We start from the raw sequence: 22,335 nt of genomic DNA, 5'->3' as shown, positions 1-22,335 counted from the left end.
GGGATGACATGCATCAACTAAAAACAACTGTCAGTCTGATTAATGCGACGACGGTGTGGGAGAGGGTGAGAGGGGGAGATGAACAAAACACAGGTGGCTTCCTTCGGTCTGATTGGCTACCGTCGGACAGTAATTATCGCGCGATGTAAACTTGCGTACATGTGTGCGTAAGTGTGTGTATTGCAGTCCAGCAACTATATTAATATCTCTATTTCTTATATAGACGTTCGATATAATTAAATTAAATCAAGATTTGTCGATTATTTTATATTTATTACATTTTATTTAAAATAATAATTAATCTCCCTTAATTTTAATAAACTTATTAAAAATATTACGATAAGGTTTATCCGTTTTGTAATTTACAAAAAAAAAAAATATATTCTAATATTACATAACAGATTTTTTTTTCGGGAAATCGAGTAACAGGAGGCAAAAAATTAATAATTTCAAAAGTTAAGGATTAGGTGAATTCTTTTCCGGTTTACCAGAAAAATTACACTCGAGAAAAGGTTTCGAACAAAAGAAAATATTAAAATCGGTCCGGGTAAACTTTACAAAAAAAAAATTTATGTTATGTTATGTTAATGTTAAATTAATTGTTAATGTTATGTTAAATTTATGTTTTTATGTTAATCGATAAATAATGAATGTTTTCCTAAATAATTGAATAAATTTGCTTCTACAACTGCATCTATAATAATATTTTAGAAAATAGCCGTAAAAAAAAAAACAAGAAAAAAATTGGCGTAAAAACGTTATTTTAGTTTGACATATTTTTTAAATTTCCATTAAAAAAATGCGTAAAGAATTAAATTCTGAGAAAATCTACGCAGTAACATCAACTGAACGTAAAAAATAATTTAGGAAATTTTATTTCGATTTATTTAAACAAAACAGATCGAAACATGACAGAAAAACCCTGTGTTATATAACGAAATTATATCGAAACAAGAATTATTATCAATATTGCAAAATATTAAGAAACAAAGTCATTTTTATTAAAAATTCATAAACCGAAAGAAAAAATTAATTAACTTTTCAAACGAATATTATTTGTTTACGATATTGTAATACATCTTTAATACCGACAAATTTACAATAAAAAAAATTTTAATACGCTATTTTTCTGCCGTTTTTTGTTTAAATGAATAAAATTCAAATTTTTCAAAACTTCTTTATTCGAAGTTGTTTATGCGTACACGGATTTCTCAGAATTATATTTTACACAAATTTTATTTCTAAATGTCAATTTAACGTCAAATCTAAAAACTTGTTCTTAAAAAAGGAAATAAATATAAAAAATTAAAAATACACTACCGCCTTAAAAAACTGCTGACAAACTCGCTATTTAATATAGGAGAATTAAAGGGCGTGCGGTTCACAATATTACATATAGTATATTTCTTCAAATCTTTTTTTAGTGCGTAAAACTATTTTCCAATAAAAAAAATATTCTAAAAACTTGATGCCATCGGTCGATATCATCGCGTAGCGTTTACGGGACAAAAATATTTGTCGGATATAAAAATTTAAATAGAAATTTTTTTAAGTTAGAATTTATACTTAAGATTTTAAATACATCTTTCAATATCTATTTGAAGCGTTCATAAAAAGTTTTATATTTTTACGAAAATATGTGACGTCAAATAAAGTATTCAAATATTTCCTTAAATATGAACGGTATTTTCATCTGAAAAGGTTTATTTTTTGAAGTACGAATAAAGAAACGAGTAAAAAAATAAAATCGATATGTTTGATGGTACATAAAACCCGTATCAAAACATTTTTTTATTTGTAAATATACGCATCGTACGTCGGGTAAGTAATACGTATAAGTTGCTTATTAAACTAACATTTTACAAATATTAATTTTTTTATAAAAAAAAAGTAACAATTATTTTTGTTTAAATTAATCACTTTTAATACACGAGATTCAATTTATTAAAAGTAAAAATAACCTAACAATATAAAAAAAGATGGCTTCTGAACAATAGAAGGGAGGAAAAATATTACTGCTGCGGTTAGTTTGTACGTATGGTGACTGTGAGAGGGGGGAGAGACAGCAGAGAGAATGTGAATGCATTTGACTCTCACGTTCTCTCCTTGGTTCGCGTCGAAATTCATCAAAACAACTACGTACATCAAAATGTGTGTTACGTTGATGAAAAATTATAATTGATTATAATATTATTAGCTGTTTCCATTATATTCAGCGATGTAAAAAAATCAAAAAATCTTAATTATAATATTCGATTTTTTAAATTTCTGCTTTAAATTAAAATAAAACAATGTTTAGTAAAAAAGAAAAATTATAAAAGCACGCACGCGAATGTACTTTTATATATATGTGCAATAATCACGTTTACGTGCGTGGTTATAATTAATCGAATATTAGGTAAAATTAAATAATTGAAAGCCACCACATCATTACTCGTTTATGTACCGTTAGCCATGTTCTTTAGCTAACAGATACAAGTGAATTAAAAAAATTGCTTTCATTTATTCATTAGTCTAGTCTTTTTTTTAAAAAAAAAAGTAAAAAAAATGAAAAAGAAATTAGAACAAACATTTTGGCTAAATTTTTGTCGAAAAAAAATTAATAATAAATCTGACCATGTAACATAAAAACCGACCGTTTTGATCTACAGAACATATCAATGTAAATTTCAAGAAAAGTGAGAAAATATTTGTAAAGTATTTCATATGAATAACAAAGGCAATTTATCTTTCTAAAATAGATAGCTAATTTATTAATTACCAAATGCAGACACAGGCAAACGGTTTTGTTGTTAAACAGAAATCTAAATTTTTAAAACAAAAAACAGAACTTCAATAGAATATTGAAACCCGAAATAATTAATAAGTAAAGCACATTTAAATATAAATAATACGTAAATAAAACGTTTAGTCTACAAAAGGGATAAGAGGGAGAATTTGGGGAGCAACGTTTTTTTAAACGGTAAGATAAGCGCGTACGCATGTACTGAGCTTAATATAAAGTGAGGTATGTACTGAAAAGTTTGAGAAAAATGACTCCAAAGACACTATCTATCTCATCCCCTGGAGATATTGGCCCCCAAACTGTTACCAAAAAATTGCCTAATATACATGAGTCTCTGAGTACCGGGTTTTATCAAAATCATTTTATCCATTCGCAAGTTATTAAAACTGAAACGCGTCAGTACACCCTCATACGTACGTATGAACATTATCCTCCGCTACTTTTTTGGGTTCCCTGGGTCATAAAACGTTGAGAAATGAAAAAAAACTCGTATCCCATTTTTTGACCGATTACCGTATTCACAAAAATCGTCATTCGTTAGTAATTGAAACGATTGGCCCGTAGTTGTTGAAATTAGTAAATACTGTTATTTCTTGCGACAGGCTACAAATGATCGGAATGATATTTTTTTACTCGACTTCCCGAAAAGGAGTGTAATGTATTTAGCGTGAATGTATGTGTAGGTTTCAAATCAGACATTATCTCCATCAAACTTTTTATTAACGTTTAAGTCACCAAAGGAACAACCGAATAGGTACCGCATTCGTGTAATTTGACGCCTTATAATTTTTCATTCTTTTGAAACAAAAAAGACACGGTATTTCCTTTAAATACAAATGACCTGAACCGTTTCAAGCTTTTAAATATTCGGCCTGATTTTATAAAATCAGGATGAAATTATATTTAAAAAACAAAGATTTGTATTTAATCGGTTAAATGCCGAATGATGTATAAGAACAGAGGGACAACACTTTTAAGACTTCTTCCGATGTGAATCTGACATAATAAACCTTTCTTTATTAACTAGGCTCCTGGAACAGACGGAATACCTGTAGAATTACTGCGCAGTGCAGGTGAGGAAGCGATTGATAGATTATACAAACTGGTGTGTAATATTTATGAAAAAGGGGAATTTCCGTCAGACTTCAAAAAAAGTGTTATAGTAATGATACCAAAGAAAGCAGGGGCAGATAAATGTGAAGAATACAGAACAATTAGTTTAACTAGTCACACATCAAAAATCTTAACTAGAATTCTATACAGAAGAATTGAGAGGAGAGTGGAAGAAGTGTTAGGAGAAGACCGATTTGGTTTCAGGAAACTTATAGGGACAAGGGAAGCAATTTTAGGCCTCAGATGAATAGTAGAAGGAAGATTAAAGAAAAACAAACCGACATACTTGGCGTTTATAGACCTAGAAAAGGCTTTCGATAACGTAGACTGGAATAAAATGTTCAGCATTTTAAAAAAATTAGGGTTCAAATACAGAGATAGAAGAACAATTGCTAACAGTAACAATTGAAGAACATAAGAAAGAAGCCGTAATAAGAAAGGGAGTCCGACAAGGATGTTCCCTATCTCCGTTACTTTTTAATCTTTACATGGAAGTAGGAGTTAATGATGTTAAAGAACAATTTAGATTCGCAGTAACAGTACAAGGTGAAAAGATAAAGATGCTACGATTTGCTGATGATATAGTAATTCTAGCCGAGAGTAAAAAGGATTTAGAAGAAACAATGAACGGCATAGATGAAGTCCTACGCAAGAACTATCGCGTGAAAATAAACAAGAACAAAACAAAAGTAATGAAATGTAGTAGAAATAACAAAGATGGACCGCTGAATGTGAAAATAGGAGGAGAAAAGATTATGGAGGTAGAAAAATTTTGTTATTTGGGAAGTAAAATTACTAAAGATGGACGAAGCAGGAGCGATATAAAATGCCGAATAGCACAAGCTAAACGAGCCTTCAGTAAGAAATATAATTTGTTTACATCAAAAATGAATTTAAACGTCAGGAAAAGATTTTTGAAAGTGTATGTTTGGAGTGTCGCTTTATATGGAAGTGAAACTTGGACAATCGGCGTATCTGAGAAGAAAACATTAGAAGCTTTTGAAATGTGGTGCTATAGGAGAATGTTAAAAATCAGATGGGTGGATAAAGTGACAAATGAAGAGGTATTGCGGCAAATAGATGAAGAAAGAAGGATTTGGAAAAATATAGTTAAAAGAAGAGACAGACTTATAGGCCACATACTAAGGCATCCTGGAATAGTTGCTTTAATATTGGAAGGACAGGTAGAAGGGAAAAATTGTGTAGGCAGGCCATGTTTGGAGTATGTAAAACAAATTGTTGGGGATGTAGGATGTAGAGGGTATACTGAAATGAAACGACTAGCACTAGATAGGGAATCTTGGAGAGCTGCATCAAACCAGTCAAATGACTGAAGACAAAAAAAAAAAAAAAAAAAAAAAAGGAGAGCTGCATCAAACCAGTCAAATGACTGAAGACAAAAAAAACACGGTAGCATAAAATTATATTCATTTTCTATTGTAAACTATCGAATAGATTACCAGTTATTTATAACCATTAGTCGCTTCTGTGTCTCCTTTAAAGCAAAGTCTTTTGATCTGTTGCGCTATCGCGCTCTCTCTCTCTCTCTCTCTCTCACTCTCTCTCTCTCTGTATATATATATGTGTGTGTGAGAGGGATAAAAACAAAAAAAGAAAGGCTGATGTAGTATAGTTGTTAATTCTATTTTTATAAGTACATAAAAAACATGTCTGATGATATGGTCAAGAATAAAGTTAAACTCTGTGTTTTTTTGATGGTAATATTTAAAATAAAAAATGCTGTTTAGTCAATTTTCAAGGACAAAAATGAGTACGTGCTACATGAAATAAGATACACACACTATAGCTTATAATAAAAAAAAAAACATACTGAAAGGAGTGAGGGAGTAAAATGAGAAAAGAATAAGCGGAGTATAGAAAGACGTGACTAAACTGGACACACGTTTAATCTTTTTAACTGTTTTACAGTAGCAATTGTTCAGCTTTGCGATGAAGAAATAAATCAACACTTGTTTTATATTATTTTAAAAGTTAGTTTACCCCTAGTACACGTATACATATAAATTATTTTTTATATTTCAAGCACAAATAACAATTGTGGTTTTATTGTAAGGGAAAATATTATTTTCTACTAAATAGTTGTATTTAAAAATAACATAATTGTGTTTCTATTTTAGTTCAGTTTAATCAAGAGCAATTCAGAAATAATATTATTTTTAAATAATCATACTAACGTTTGGTAAAACTCATCGCATTTACAATACGGTAAGCGTTTAATTAAATTGTTTACTTTTACGTATTTTTAACTGATAATTATTTTAAACAAACATAATCTACACTTCTAATCGTTTTTTTTTAAGTAGGATTATCGCTTCGCTGATATTTATGGTAGAGTAGTAAAAACTCAGCCTTTCACCTAGAAGATCCAGGATCGAAAATCATTTAGGCATAGTATTTATTTTACAAACTACAAATTTCCTTCCCATATTCCCACACACAAACTTCTAACTAACGTAATGATTTAATTATCTTAAAAGAAAAAGGTGTCTGTTATAACAAGAACTGTCGTAATCGTTTTATTAGGTTATTAAATTGCCTGAGTGTTTTAATTATATGATAATTAAACTGTAATACGTAGATAATCCACCTTAAAAAATATTTATAAACTTTAGTATTTCTTTTACTTACAGTTGTAATTTATATTTTTATTTTCTCAGAGAATATAAATTTATCCAATATTAAACTTACAATAGATTAAAATTTATTGTTAACCTACGTGAAAGTTACAAACATGATTTTTACGAAACATATGTAGTTAAATAATATTAATAAATAAAATAATAAACTTAAATATTATCTCACCTAAAAACTGTACGATTACAATAAAAATAGATTATCAGTAAATCAAGTAAATATTTACGCACGGATTTAACTTCCTCTTTCAACAGAAATCAGTAGTTGACTGCTAAAACCATACTAAGCTAATTTGAATTTTTCGAATTTCTTCACTGCAAATGTTTTAATAAAATGATTTTATGAATTATTTATTCTAAGGTATTTAATTTAAATTAAAAAAAAAAGAAAATAATTTATAACCAAATTAATTTTATATTTACCAATTTTCATTATATTAATTGATGAAATAATAATATCTTTTCCGTCTTAGAGAACATAAAATACAGCGAGTAAACTCTTAATATCGTCGACCAGTCAAAAACAAAGAAAAGTAATAAAGTTGTTTGTAAAACTTCTAATGTCGTGCCAATTAAGAGACATTTCTCAGTCTCATCAAAATCGGTTACTATTATGCATATCGTTTGTATGGTAACTGAAGAATTTTCTAGAAAGGAAATCCACACGGTTTAGGACATTATTTTAAATTTATGAACATTTGATTTAATTTATTGTATACAACTTTTTTTTTTTTAATATATCGGTTTAAAATTAAACATTTCTTTTTTTTCATTTATAGTTTAATGAAAACTAAATTAAAATTTCAACATGATTTTTAAAAGTACCTTGCTACAATTTATATGATGCACTTTTTTTAGATGAAATCTCGTGTTTTATTGATATTTTTAAATTTAAAATCTATTCTAGTTATTTAATAATCTTCCAGTTTACAAATTTTTTTTATTCAAAATAAGAAGGGTGTTTTAATTTTTTTTTTCTTTGATGTTGATACATCAATATCGCGAAATTTTTATAAAATTAATTCATCAGTTTTATAAATGAACTAAAATAATTTTATAAAGATAAAATTTATAAAATGACTTTAATGTTTTAAATAATTTTATAGGAATGCCTAATTTTTATATTAAATCTAGATACATTATTTGTATAAATAGTAAATATAATTTATATGTATTTGTTCTTTGTTGCGCTTCGCTACCATTAGTGGCCTACTGAAAATAAGTACAAATTTCTTAGTACAATGAACATCTCACAGGAACTATCTTAATTTTACTGTTTTATGTATTGAATACTTTAATAATTATTATTACTGAAACAGGAAATGTATTTTAGAAACTGTATTAAAAGAGAAATCTATATTTTCTTTTGAATTTTTTTTTGTCTTCATCATTTGACTGCTTTGATGCAGTTCTCCAAGATTCCCTATCTAGTGCTAGTCGTTTCATTTCGGTATACCCTCTACATCCTACATCCCTAACAATTTGTTTTACATATTCCAAACGTGGCCTGCCTACACAATTTTTTCCTTCTACCTGTCCTTCCAATATTAAAGCGACTATTCCAGGATGCCTTAGTATGTGGCCTATAAATTTGTCTCTTCTTTGGACTATATTTTTCCAAACGCTTCTTTCTTCATCTATTTGCCGCAATACCTCTTCATATGTCACTTTATCCACCCGTCTGATTTTTAGCATTCTCCTATAGCACCGCATTTCAAAAGCTTCTAATCTTTTCCTCTCAAATACTCTGATCGTCCAAGTTTCACTTCCATATAAAGCGACGCTCCAAGCATTACTTTCAAAAATCTTTTCCTGACATTTAAATTAATTTTTGATGTAAACAAATTATATTTCTTACTGAAGGCTCGTTTAGCTTGTGCTATTCGGCATTTTATATCGCGCCTGCTTCGTCCATCTTTAGTAATTCTACTTCCCAAATAACAAAATTCTTATACCTCCATAATCTTTTCTCCTCCTATTTTCACATTCAGCGGTCCATCTTTGTTATTTCTACTACATTTCATTACTTTCGTTTTGTTCTTGTTTATTTTCTTGCGATAGTTCTTGCGTAGGACTTCATCTATGCCGTTCATTGTTTCTTCTAAATCCTTTTTACTCTCGGCTAGAATTACTATATCGTCAGCAAATCGTAGCATCTTTATCTTTTCACCTTTTACTGTTACTCCGTTACTTACTTACTTGTACTGTTACTGTTACTTAAAAAAAAAAAAATTATTTAATTATTTTGTTAGATCTTCACTAAAAATCACATCCTATAAAAGTTTATACTTTTTATCTTCTATATTTGTTCTTTTTATTACAATTCTTTTAAGTTTATAAGTTAATGTAATTAATACTTCAGCACGTATCAACTAATCACCTCGCCAATCGCCGAGGTGGAGTAGTAATATCTTCCCTTTCATCCGAAAGATCCCGGTTTCGTATACCGGTCAGGCTTGAAATTTTAATTCACTTCAAAATGTCAATACCATACTTCCACACACAACCTCCAACCTAATATAATAAATTATTGAATTAAAATAGTAAATTCATTTCTGCGAGTAAGCCAAGTTTTGTACTCGTCGAGTTGAAGTGTTATATATTTTTCAGTTATTATCGTTACACTTCTTAACCTTCCTCTGTTCAAAAAAGAATTTAGGAATTATTTTTAAAGAAGATTAAATTTTTTGTATTAATTTTATATTTAATCTTTAGGCTTCGGTTACAGCTTGGACAACACTCCATATGTGTAATATCTGTATCAGTTTTACGCATTAAAAAAATAACCATAAATTGAAGATTCTATTATAAATTGCACGCATAATCCTTATAAAAAAAAATAAGTACGTAAATTTAGACTCAATTTGATTCTCACAGAGTTCAATTTTTCTAATGTAGGTTTTGTCTATAATTAAGTTAATTAAAAAACCTAAAAAAGGAAAGAAAAAAGATTGGTGTAATTGGAAGTAAGCGGGTTCGATTCTTGGTTTTAAAAATACTTATTTTGATATTACCTATTAAAAAAAGACTGACAAGTTGAAAGTCGCGATTTCGATTCTAGGTTTCAGCACAAAATCACATACTAAATGTAAAAATAAATATTAAGTAACGTTAAAGAATAGACTTGATCTTCCTTCAGAACAGTTTTATTAAAAATACTATGCATTAATGTTAAAAAACAATATTTAAAAAAAAATCGAGAGATATGCTATATAAAATAAATAAATAAAAATGATAAAAAAATAAAAAGTAGAATAAAAATCTCGGAGGGTGTGAAAAAGAAATAAACCGAATGGCTTTACTTTAGACAGTATTAAACATTTGTAAATTATTATTATTATTGTTAAACGTGCTTTATGCAGCCGCGCGTTCGAGACGGCAGTTGTGTAGTTTAACCTTGAAACAGTTGTACGTCTCATAGCAACTGGAGTAGTAGACAGCGCGTCGGCGAGCAGTTTTGTCTACGATAGCGCAGTATAATTTGTAAAATTATCTCTCGATAAATAAAACGAATATTTATAACCATTTCTTTTCTTTTTTTTAAATTTATTTTAATCGTATTGACAACATACAAAGTATATATATATTTGTTCCTTTCCTCGGGCCATCCGTTATGTATTTGCTTCACAAGATGAGATGAAATGATAATTTTGTAGCGTGTAAAAATGCCATGCCTAACCGGGATTCGAACCCGGGACCTCCGGACAAAAGGCTAAGACACTATCACTCGCGCCACGGAGGCCGACAAACGTCAGTTACTATTCACCCAATTTTATTTAGGTTATGATTTTTAATTTTTCATGTTATGAATTTTGATAATAATGTAAGATAACGTAACCGGAAATCGAACCCAGAATTCTTTACTATACAAAAAGAACGTTAATTCAGATGCAACGTCACTCTGACTGGTTTAACAATACATACGAGTAAGTTAATAAAACATTGTGTGTGTGTGTGTGTGAGCGCGCGCGCCCTCCATTATTCTTTAATTACGCAACAGACTTAAAACTTGAAATTTTTTGTACATCACGAATTCATTCTTTTGATTTCATTGACCCAAAAAATGTACGGGAAGAGTATTTTTTTACAAAAAATTTACTGCATTAGAAATTAAATCAATTAACAGTCAACATACGTATTAAAATGGTAACAGGATACAATTTTCTTGTTTTTTTTTTGTTTTTTTTATTACTACCGTTCTGGTTGACAAAACAATGTACACTTCATTTTACTTTATCAGATTAAATGTATCACAAAATTGATTTATATCCAAAAGGTTCTGGATCCGAATCCCGTTAATTTTTTACGTACGAAAATATTTATCTACCTCACTGTCATAATTAAAAAAAAAAAATTGGTGTGGGACACCACATGACTTCCTTGTATGCCTATTAAATTACATATACACATTTTTTGCTTCATTTGGTATAAACTTATTTCATTTGAAAGTGAAATACGATCCTCTAATTCTTTAATAAAGAATTTTTTGATTTTTTTTCTTCATATTATTGAATTATTATTTATTGTAATTTTTTTACAATCACAGGTTAATAAATTAAATTATATTTACACGTTTTTTTTAAAATGAAAAAGTATGTAATTTTATTTCATAAAAATTAATGATATTTTTTTCTTTTTGGTTATTACTGAATTATTATTCATAGTAAAAGTTTTTTTTACAATGAGAGTTTAATAAATTAATAAATCAACATATTTAAATAAAAGAAGTTAAAAAAAGGAGATGAAGTCTGATTCAAACCTATGTGCCTTCTCCTTGTAAAATCCAAATATTTCATTAAACTTTTACTTGGCTATAACTCTGGAACCAATGAAAATAAGTATGATATATCGTTGAAAAGCTCTCAATCAGGGCTTATTACTGCAGTTAAGAAATAGTGGGCTTTTTTTGGACACTTTTGGTTCAGTCGATTGCAATAAAAAGGAGGAGTGCACAACTAGATGTTACAACAGTCCTAAATCCAAAATTTCAACATACTACGGTTAATAGTTTTTAAGTAATGCGAGATACATACATAAGTACAGAGGTCACGCCGAAACTGTCAAATGGATTCAGGGATGGTCAAAATGAATATTTTGGTTGAAATCTGAAAAGCGAAATTTTTCGCGATCACAATACTTCCTTTACTTCGTACAAGGAAGTAAAAAAGGTCTGAAATACTCCTTACCTGTGCATGTGTTCCCACGCCCGGTATGAGGTAAAAAGACAGTAATATTATTTTTCGCTTAAGATGCAGTCTAGTACTACAATTAGTTACCCAACGTAACTTCGCACGGGCGTTGCTCTATGTTCAACCCTGCGGCACATTTATGCATAATCATATCTCGGATAATTATAACAATAAAAAAATATTACAATTTAAGTACAGTTTATTATTTTTTAATTTTAATGAAATGAAAATAATAAATAATAATTTTTTAAGACGCTAAAAAATTATATGCACCAGTCCCCATAAAATACTATTGGTGGAGAAGATCATTAATTTTGTAAGTTTAATTAATTTTTAGTAAAATGACTATAAAACTTTTACGATTTCCAAATTACTTTCATATAATCTTTATTTTTATGAAGGAACAGTTTGAGAGTGTAATTGCAGAAAAACGTTTTTGTGAACAAAACAGTCGAAGAATCGATAACTATTTAAATTAACGGGTTGGCTAATTAGCTTTATTTTTTGTTACGAGTTAATAATTAGTAAATGAATAAAATATAATGAAAAAATGTCGGCCTATATCTAGCGCAAATATAAAACAGAATAACATTTCCTGAATGAACTGAGGAAACACACACGACGGAAAGAGCGGTAGAATCAGTGGAGAGTTCTGGGTTTAATCCCGGCAAGATTTGGTATTTTTCATACGCTTTAAATCTATGAATTGAGAAGGTAAAATTGATTAAGTGAAATGCTAGCGCATTAAGTCATTATTTACCATCGGCTGTGAAATTACGTAACTAATAACTTCGTTACAAATACACTCTTGCTTAAATCCGAGTCTTGGTTCAACAAACAATATTTTAATATTTATTTTTATTTATCTCTTAGATTTGTCACCGCTTTTAAGTCGAAAAATGTTTTAGATATGGAGGTCCGAATAATCGACGTTTTAATGAACATTAATCTCAGATTATATTTTTTAATTTGATTCAGAATTAATTTCTGTTTTTTGTTATAAGAAAATCTCTGGTAACTCGAGTACTTAAAACAAGCAATAATTTATACGTTATTTATTTTTTTTATATTTATTTTTTTATAAAAAATAGTAAAATGATAATATAATGATTCGTTATTAAATTAAGAAAAAAAATTATAAAAATTTTACCATAAGTAATAAAAAAATTTTTTATTCATTTCCTTACTGGGTTAGCTTGTTGGAAGAGTTATTCTATGAAAATGAATTGAATAAGATATAAGACAAATGCAACGCAGCGATTTATCTGATACCCAACTGTTGCGAGTACACCGGCAAGGCGGGAAAAAAATCAGATTAAATGGCAACATAGCGTCTGTCATAGCATCAGTAAATGTTAGAACTGTGTTTTATGAATACAACTCCCTATAAGAATATTAATGTCTGTACGTTAACCGAAACGAACGGGCGTCTTACATAATTTTGAAGTAATTTTCAGTTTAAGTAAACCTTATTATCTCTTTATAAATAATATATTAATTAAATTTTTTATTTATTTGTATAATCACACACGCGCGCACAATTTTAATTATATATATTGAAATGTATTACTCTGTATAATTTTTTTTTCTCATTCAAATTTGTTATAGCAAAACCTTTGCAATTACAAAAATAAAAACTGATAGAATGTTCTAAATTTTTTAGATATTGTTTTGCTGCTACTATTTAGAACTATTTGGATACATTATTAAGAGATAAATACTGTAAATTAATTAATTAATTATTATTAAATTTATTAATTTATTTTGTATTTATTATTTATTAACTTTTCTAACAAAAGCTTATGTTTTCTAAAACGTGAAACGATCCAAATGTTTTATGATAAAAGCCAACTGCATTTTAACTTAATTACAAAAACAAAACTGAAATTAATTTACTAAATTATTATATTTGTTTCATCTTACATGATGCTGTATATATATATATATATATTCTAGTTCTATGGTGCAATTAAAGAAAAGTGTTCATAGGATGTCAACTAGTCATTTTAATACTAGGGTCAATTTCCCATCTAATTATGCCATCAATATAAATAAATATTAAATAGAGTCTCGGAGGTTCAAATGTGATAATTTCATCATTTGACTCTCCTGCAATGTTGATGGCAGTATTAGGAGATAATTACTTGTAAGCCTTGCCAAAAAACTGTAATTGTTTTTCAATTAAATAATTTTATATATATATACTCATAATTTTTTGAAAGTTCACAAAATTCATTAACATACTGACTAACTGTGCTAATTAAATTTAATATGAAAAGAAATTTAAACCAACAAAACACAGTAAATAGATAAGTTAATATGGTAAGTTTAACTTATCTATCATTAAATATATATACAACTGTATAATATATTAAATAGAAAACAGATATTAGAAAACAATTTTCTTTAATTAAAATCAAAAAATTCACTGCAAGTTAATTTTTTTTAATTAATAGTTTCCGAGCTCAACAAACTTTTCTTGAAAATAAATTAATAAACATTAAAAAAAAATATCATGTAATATTAAATGAATTAAGCAAATAAATTAATAAAAATTTACAAACCCAACACAGTAACTGAAGTTGTTCCATCACCAACTTCATCATCCTGAACTCTAGAAATATCAACTAAAACCTTAGCTGCAGGATTATCCACTCCAATATTTTTTAAAATGGTTGCTCCATCATTTGTAACTTCAACCTGACCTTCATTGCGTCCTGATGAAACTAGTATTTTATCCATTCCTTTAGGCCCTAGAGTGCTTTTAACTAAATCACCAACAGCAATTGCTCCAATAAATGAAGACATCCGAGCTGTTTCAGCTTTCTCCTCAGCTGCTTCATTTTTTAATATTCTTATAGGATTTAATGACACCTAAAAAATAAATAAAATCAGATACCTGAAATAATAATAAAGACTTATACACTGAAAACTAAATGAAACTTAATCATTCTATATACTCAAAATACAGAGTAGGCATTTACAACCATCAAATACAAAAACACAGAATCTGCTACCATACCTGGGAATAACATAAAAGATCATTCAAGACTATAATCAATCTTCTGTGACAGCGTAAATGGGCAATTTATACTGCTAAGGAGGATATTAGATACAGATATTATATATATATATAAAATGTGTATGTGAGGTACTAAAGCAATAGCAGAGAGATATTAAGAAATGCAAAAAAGGACTACTTGTCATACATTAGCAAGATCCTCTAAGATGAACCACCACCCCTCAGAAACAAAAAGACAACTTGATTATTTAAAATGGGATATTTTTGATTGCTCATCTAAGACTTGGACATGACCCTTCATAAGTGATTTTCACATTTTCATCAAACTGAACAATTGATTAGGAGTGCTTCAAAATAAATGAATAGCTGCAGGAACCACTCACTAGCTTCAGAATGGACAGTGTTGAAGAAATTCGGTGAGAGTATAAAAAAATTTGTTACCATTACAGAAGGTTCCAAAATTTTCAGGATGACTAGATGAAAAAATGGCATAAGATGTACTGAGATAAAGTGAAAACTTTCATTAAGAAATCTTTAATCGGTTACTTTATTATAGAAATGGTAATAGTGCTTTCTAATATACGACCCTCAATAACACAACTTCGTGCTCATTAGATACTGTAATTAAAGTATATCAGAGTAATGACTAGCTATTTACATCAACATTGTTTATCTATACTGTTATGATGTGGAAAAAAAATCCATGAATTTTTCCATGGCACAGTAATGCCAAACTTTTGTGTTGTTTTATTTAATTCATAAAATTGTAACTAATGTTTAATTTTGTTATTAAGGATTGTTGTTATAATTGATAAATATGTTTATCCATAGTTCAATTCTTTAAGGTGAATTCACATTCTGAAAAAACCCCTTACCTTTCCCAGTCTACAATGCACAAGAGTAAATAGAAATTACAATCACTGAAATGCTTTCTATTTTGACCAAAGATAACACACAAGATTTCTGAGAGTTACTAAATATGAGATCAACTAAACAGCTACTTTAATTCAAACAAAATTTAAACTCACAAGTAAATCATATGTACAGAACACAGCATTACTCCAGTTAATCATTTCAACATATAAGTGTTACAACATAATGTAGAAATTAAACAAAATAAATCACTTAAGCGAATTCTTTAATGAAACAATTAAAAACTAATAAAGAACAGTTCACTTAAAAGAGAAAATTTATTAAAAATAAGTGAATTACATTGAAAAATAAAATAAAATAGAGACATTCCTAAAAAACTTAGTTAATAGTGTTGAAATTTGCGGAATCTATAAACTAATATTCAAAATAATCTTAGGCTTGTAAAATTATGAGTTTGCAGTTAATAAATGACAAATTTTGAGACAATGACAAAAAAAAAAATCTTTTAAATAATTAATAACAATAACTTAGCTCAATGTTTATTAAAATTACCCATATGCCAGTACTTTTACATTTATTTATAACATAACTTAATAAAAAAAGAAAACTATTCTTGACATACATTACTTTGAGTAAATTTACAATAAATAAATAATTTAATAATAAACACATAAAATCTCACACTTAATTCACATAAAACTCGATAATGTCACATAATATAATATATTGCTGTGACATATTACATAATATAGATGTATTGCATCACATAATATAAGGGAACTAAATACACAATCCTGCCAAGTGTAAACCAAGCTATGTTCTGTCCAAAGTAAAAAGCACCAATAAAGAAATTGATTAAGCAGAATATATAAGTTTATACTATTATTACTCCTTTACAACAAATATCATCAAAATGATTTTCATATGTTTGTTTTGATGGCAATGCCATATTTTTGAAATAAAGTTACATATGTTACTTTAATTTTTTTCTAAAATTAATGAGAATTTTTCTCATAATTAGGAAGGAAGTTCAGAAGGGTTAAAGAGAAATCCAATATACAGACTAAGATTACATTATACTATGCTAGTTAAATGCAATTTCTTATTTAAAGGGTTGTGGCAGCAGGAAATAGACAGACTTTTATAAATCTGGCATAAGTAATATTAACTTTAATCAGAGATTGGTTGAACTGTTAAGTAAGGTCCAAGCGCCAAAGCTAAGAAAAGCACCAAAGATGTGCTACAGTAAATTCATAAACTCACAAAATTTACAGTAAAAACATTAAATAACAAATTACTTTTTTACAGTCAATAATAACAAATATCAAAAAACAATTGCTAAAATTAGTTATGTTCTTTAACTTTTATTTTACAGAATATTTATTTTTAAATAGTTTTTTCTAATATAATAAATAGTTATGGTGAGGGGGCTTGAGTGCTCAGGGATACAGAGTAGCTGGACCGAAGGTGCAACCATATCGGAGAGGAATCTGTTGAGAGCCAGACTAAGGAATGATTCCTGAAAGAGGGCAGCAGCTCTTTCAGTAGTTGTTAGGGGCATGAGTCAGGACGACTTAAACGGCCGTATCAACATCACTCAGTCCTCTGAGTACTGCGCAGCTGAAAGCAATGGAAAACTACAGCTGCTTTTTTTCCAAGAAAATGTGGCTCTCTGCATTTTCACATAGCAATAATGGAGGCGCCTTCCTTGGTAAAATATTCCGGAGGTAAAATAGTCCCCCGTTCGGATCTCCGGGTGGGGACTACTAAGGAAGGGGTCACCAGAAAATTAAAAAATAACATTCTAAGAGTCGGAGCGTGGAATGTTAGAAGCTTAAAAAAGGTTGGTAGGCTAGAAAATTTAAAAAGGGAAATGGGTAGGACAAATGTGGATATAGTAGGAATTAGTGAGGTTCGGTGGGAAGAGGAAGGCGACTTTTGGTCAGGTGATTTTAGAGTAATTAACTCAGCGTCAAATAATGGACAGGCAGGAGTAGGTTTCGTGATGAACAAGAAGATAGGGAGGAGAGTGGAGTATTTCAAAACGCATAGCGATAGAATCATTGTAATAAGGATAAAATCAAAACCTAAACCGACGATTGTTAACGTCTATATGCCTACAAGCGCCCATGATGATGATGAGGTAAAGTGTGTATACGAAGAGATTGATGAAGCAATTAAACACGTAAAAGGAGATGAAAATTTAATAATAGTTGGAGATTGGAATGCAAGCATTAGAGAAGGCAAGGAAGGAAATATAGTGGGTGAATACGGGCTGGGCAAAAGGAATGAAAGAGGGGACCGACTTATAGAGTTTTGCACGAAGTATAATTTAGTAATTGCCAACACCCAATTTAAAAATCATAATAGAAGAATATACACTTGGAAAAAGCCAGGCGATACTGCAAGGTATCAGATAGATTATATCATGGTTAAGCAAAGATTTAGAAATCAACTCGTTGACTACAAAACTTACCCTGGAGCAGACATTGATAGCGACCATAATTTGGTGATAATGAAATGTAGATTGGGGTTTAAAAACCTGAAGAAAAGGTGTCAGATGAATCGGTGGAATTAAGAGAAGCTTGAGGAAGAGGAGGTAAAGAAGATTTTTGAGGAGGACATCGCAAGAGGTCTGAGTAAAAAAGATAAGGTAGAAAATGTAGAAGAAGAATGGGAGAATGTTAAAAAGGAAATTCTTAAATCAGCAGAAGCAAACTTAGGCGGAATAAAGAGAACTGGTAGAAAACCTTGGGTTTCAGACGATATATTGCAGCTGATGGATGAACGTAGAAAATATAACAATGCTAGTGATGAAGAAAGTAAAAGGAACTATCGGCAATTAAGAAATGCTATCAACAGGAAGTGCAAACTGGTGAAAGAAGAGTGGATTAAAGAAAAGTGTTCAGAAGTGGAAAGAGAAATGAACATTGGTAAAATAGACAGAGCATACAGGAAAGTTAAGGAAAATTTTGGGGTACATAAATTAAAATCTAATAATGTGTTAAACAAAGATGGTACACCAATATATAATACGAAAGGTAAAGTCGATAGATGGGTGGAATATATTGAAGAGTTATACGGAGGAAATGAATTAGAAAATGGTGTTATAGAGGAAGAAGAGGAAGTTGAGGAGGATGAAATGGGAGAAACAATACTGAGATCTGAATTTAAGAGAGCATTAAAAGATTTAAATGGCAGAAAGGCTCCTGGAATAGACGGAATACCTGTAGAATTACTGCGCAGTGCAGGTGAGGAAGCGATTGATAGATTATACAAACTGGTGTCTAATATTTACGAAAAAGTGGAAGTTCCATCAGACTTCAAAAAAAGTGTTATAGTTATGATACCAAAGAAAGCAGGGGCAGATAAATGTGAAGAATACAGAACAATTAGTTTAACTAGTCATGCATCAAAAATCTTAACTAGAATTTTATACAGAAGAATTGAGAGGAGAGTGGAAGAAGTGTTAGGAGAAGACCAATTTGGTTTCAGGAAAAGTATAGGGACAAGGGAAGCAATTTTAGGCCTCAGATTAATAGTAGAAGGAAGATTAAAGAAAAACAAACCAACATACTTGGCGTTTATAGACCTAGAAAAGGCTTTCGATAACGTAGACTGGAATAAAATGTTCAGCATTTTAAAAAAAATTAGGGTTCAAATACAGAGATAGAAGAACAATTGCTAACAGTAACAATTGAAGAACATAAGAAAGAAGCCGTAATAAGAAAGGGAGTCCGACAAGGATGTTCCCTATCTCCGTTACTTTTTAATCTTTACATGGAAGTAGCAGTTAATGATGTTAAAGAACAATTTAGATTCGCAGTAACAGTACAAGGTGAAAAGATAAAGATGCTACGATTTGCTGATGATATAGTAATTCTAGCCGAGAGTAAAAAGGATTTAGAAGAAACAATGAACGGCATAGATGAAGTCCTACGCAAGAACTATCGCATGAAAATAAACAAGAACAAAACAAAAGTAATGAAATGTAGTAGAAATAACAAAGATGGACCGCTGAATGTGAAAATAGGAGGAGAAAAGATTATGGAGGTAGAAGAATTTTGTTAATTGAGGAATTAGAATTACTAAAGATGGACGAAGCAGGAGCGATATAAAATGCCGAATAGCACAAGCTAAACGAGCCTTCAGTAAGAAATATAATTTGTTTACATCAAAAATGAATTTAAATGTCAGGAAAAGATTTTTGAAAGTGTACGTTTGGAGTGTCGCTTTATATGGAAGTGAAACTTGGACGATCGGAGTATCTGAGAAGAAAAGATTAGAAGCTTTTGAAATGCGGTGCTATAGGAGAATGTTAAAAATCAGACGGGTGGATAAAGTGACAAATGAAGAGGTATTGCGGCAAATAGATGAAGAAAGTAGCATTTGGAAAAATATAGTTAAAAGAAGAAACAGACTTATAGGCCACATACTAAGGCATCCTGGAATAGTCGCTTTAATATTGGAAGGACAAGTAGAAGGGAAAAATTGTGTAGGCAGGCCACGTTTGGAGTATGTAAAACAAATTGTTGGGGATGTAGGATGTAGAGGGTATACTGAAATGAAACGACTAGCACTAGATAGGGAATCTTGGAGAGCTGCATCAAGCCAGTCAAATGACTGAAGACAAAAAAAAAATATATAAAATTAAAATAGCGTCATTATATTTCACACGTATTTATATCATTTCTTAAAACTGATTATAAATGAGTGTCATAACAATGACAACGGATTAGTCAATTAATATTCTCTTTACTTTAACAAAATCTCAAATTTTAGAACCACCCCGAATCATAAAAAAAAGTCCAGGTACATTAACTTCAAAATAAAACCGAATGAAGAAATGAACCATTTAGTACGAAATCATGAAAAATATTTATAAAAAACCAACTACTCACTCAATAATTAACTACCTTTGATTTTTACAACTGAACCGACTATACATTCACAAAGGAAAAACAAACTAATGTTTTAAAACAAAACATGTGTACTATTACAAATTTCTAAGTTTAGTTTACAGTTACAAGCATGTGAACCATCCGGTTTATAATGTTCGTCGTAAGTGCATTAAATAAGTAATTATAATGATTAAAAGATGCGTATAATTTTATTTAAAAAGGATGAATATAAAATGATTCAACTTAAGCTTACCATTCTGAAATTATTTATACAATAAACGATGTAACGATTTCAATATAACCTCACAGCTCGAGAAACTCAACTCTGGTGAACGGAAAGCAGGTTATCCACCCACATAAAGCAATGACAAATACTATGCCGCCGCTAAAAGTTATAAATTACTACTTCTTAAAAATATATAACAAAAGTAGTTAAGGTATTTTATTCTTACAAATCATTGTAAAAAAAGAATATTTACTTTGGGAAGTTATTAGTAAAGTAATTTATTATAATGCCAAAAATCACATTGTTAATCTATAATTACGTCTGAAGAAATGATATAAAATATCTATGACCATATGAATTTTGTTAGTTTCAATGAACGTATTTTTTAATATATTTTTAATTTTCTAAAAATAAATTGCTCCATAAATAAAACTAAAAATGTTGCACAGCCAAACTTAATTTATATCATTCGTTTTTATAGATAGTCGACATTGCTTATGTTGATTAGAAAAGAAACATATCGGATAACCGTTGACATACTCTACGTACCTCATGTACTTAGGTATAAGCATAGTTTCCTCTAGGTTGCGCGGGTGCGCGACCGCGCAATATTTTTAGAGACACTGCTATTAATATTCACAGAGAAATTTATTTTCCGCGCATCTACAATCAGCTATAGTAAATATTTAAGGTGTACTCAATAACACGTTTCGTTGAGAATACGTCGTAGTATACACCGCAACTTTCTTACGGGCGTTGATAACTATTCGCAATAAAAACAGTATTCAGTTATCGGCAATTCATCACACAAAAGTTGTAATGCTTCTCAGTGATGAAGCCGGTGTTATACTCGGGAAGAAAAGTGGTCTAGCAGCAGTTCTTAAAAGAGAAATATCACGTTTAACTTAACAACAATGTATAGTTTCATAGAGATGATTTAGTATTAGATGACTCATGGAAAAATGTATCTGTATACAGGATATATGTATAATTTTATTAGAAGTGTGTACACAATGTTTCACCGATCTGGCATCAAAAAGAGAAATTTTTGAATAATTAACTCTAGCGTTATAACATGATGTTATATCATTTAAACTATTAAATGTAGTTATGACAGTAATCAGCCTTTCATAGGATCTCAACCTTTCATCCGGAGGTACCGGGTTCGAATCCTGGTCAGACATGGTATTTTCACGTGCTACAAAATTGTCATTCTCCCTAATGGTGGTCCAATGGTTCAAAGATTGGCAAGAATTTGATAATGAAATTATTATAAATTCAGTAAACAATTTTGATTTCATGAAGCAAAATATAATACAGCTTTCAAAAAAAATATTCAGAATTTATGAGAAATAAATTCTGCCCTCCTCTATGAATCATGAGACCTTGCCGTTGGTGAGGGGGCTTGAGTGCTCAGGGATACAGAGTAGCTGGACCGAAGGTGCAACCATATCGGAGAGGTATCTGTTGAGAGCCAGACTAAGGAATGATTCCTGAAAGAGGGCAGCAGCTCTTTCAGTAGTTGTTAGGGGCGTGAGTCAGAACGACTTAAACGGCCGTATCAACATCACT

At 29.7% G+C, this 22,335-nt stretch overlaps 1 protein-coding gene across 1 annotated transcript; it reads right to left on the bottom strand.

The window, feature by feature from the left end:
• Positions 1-11,805: 11,805 nt before the first annotated feature.
• Positions 11,806-20,913, bottom strand: LOC142317369 (T-complex protein 1 subunit beta-like). The gene is made up of 3 exons (XM_075353870.1): positions 20,791-20,913; positions 14,306-14,615; positions 11,806-11,867 (listed from the first exon to the last, which is right to left on the bottom strand). The coding sequence occupies exons 1-3, from the start codon at positions 20,791-20,793 to the stop codon at positions 11,821-11,823; spliced, it is 360 nt and encodes a 119-aa protein (XP_075209985.1). The 5' UTR covers positions 20,794-20,913; the 3' UTR covers positions 11,806-11,820.
• Between the last annotated feature and the right edge of the window lie 1,422 nt (positions 20,914-22,335).

The sequence above is a fragment of the Lycorma delicatula genome, chromosome 1, assembly GCF_047948215.1.
Source record: "Lycorma delicatula isolate Av1 chromosome 1, ASM4794821v1, whole genome shotgun sequence".
NCBI lineage: Eukaryota > Metazoa > Arthropoda > Insecta > Hemiptera > Fulgoridae > Lycorma > Lycorma delicatula.
This window is presented reverse-complemented; position numbering and strand designations above follow the sequence as displayed.

What these genes read in the sequence shown, in the direction of transcription:
- LOC142317369 (XM_075353870.1), bottom strand. An exon ending in AACTTCAGTTACTGTGTTGG is followed by an intron (nt 11,868 to 14,305) that starts GTTTGTAAATTT and finishes AATGTGCCGCAG; the next exon opens with GGTTGAACATAGAGCAACGC.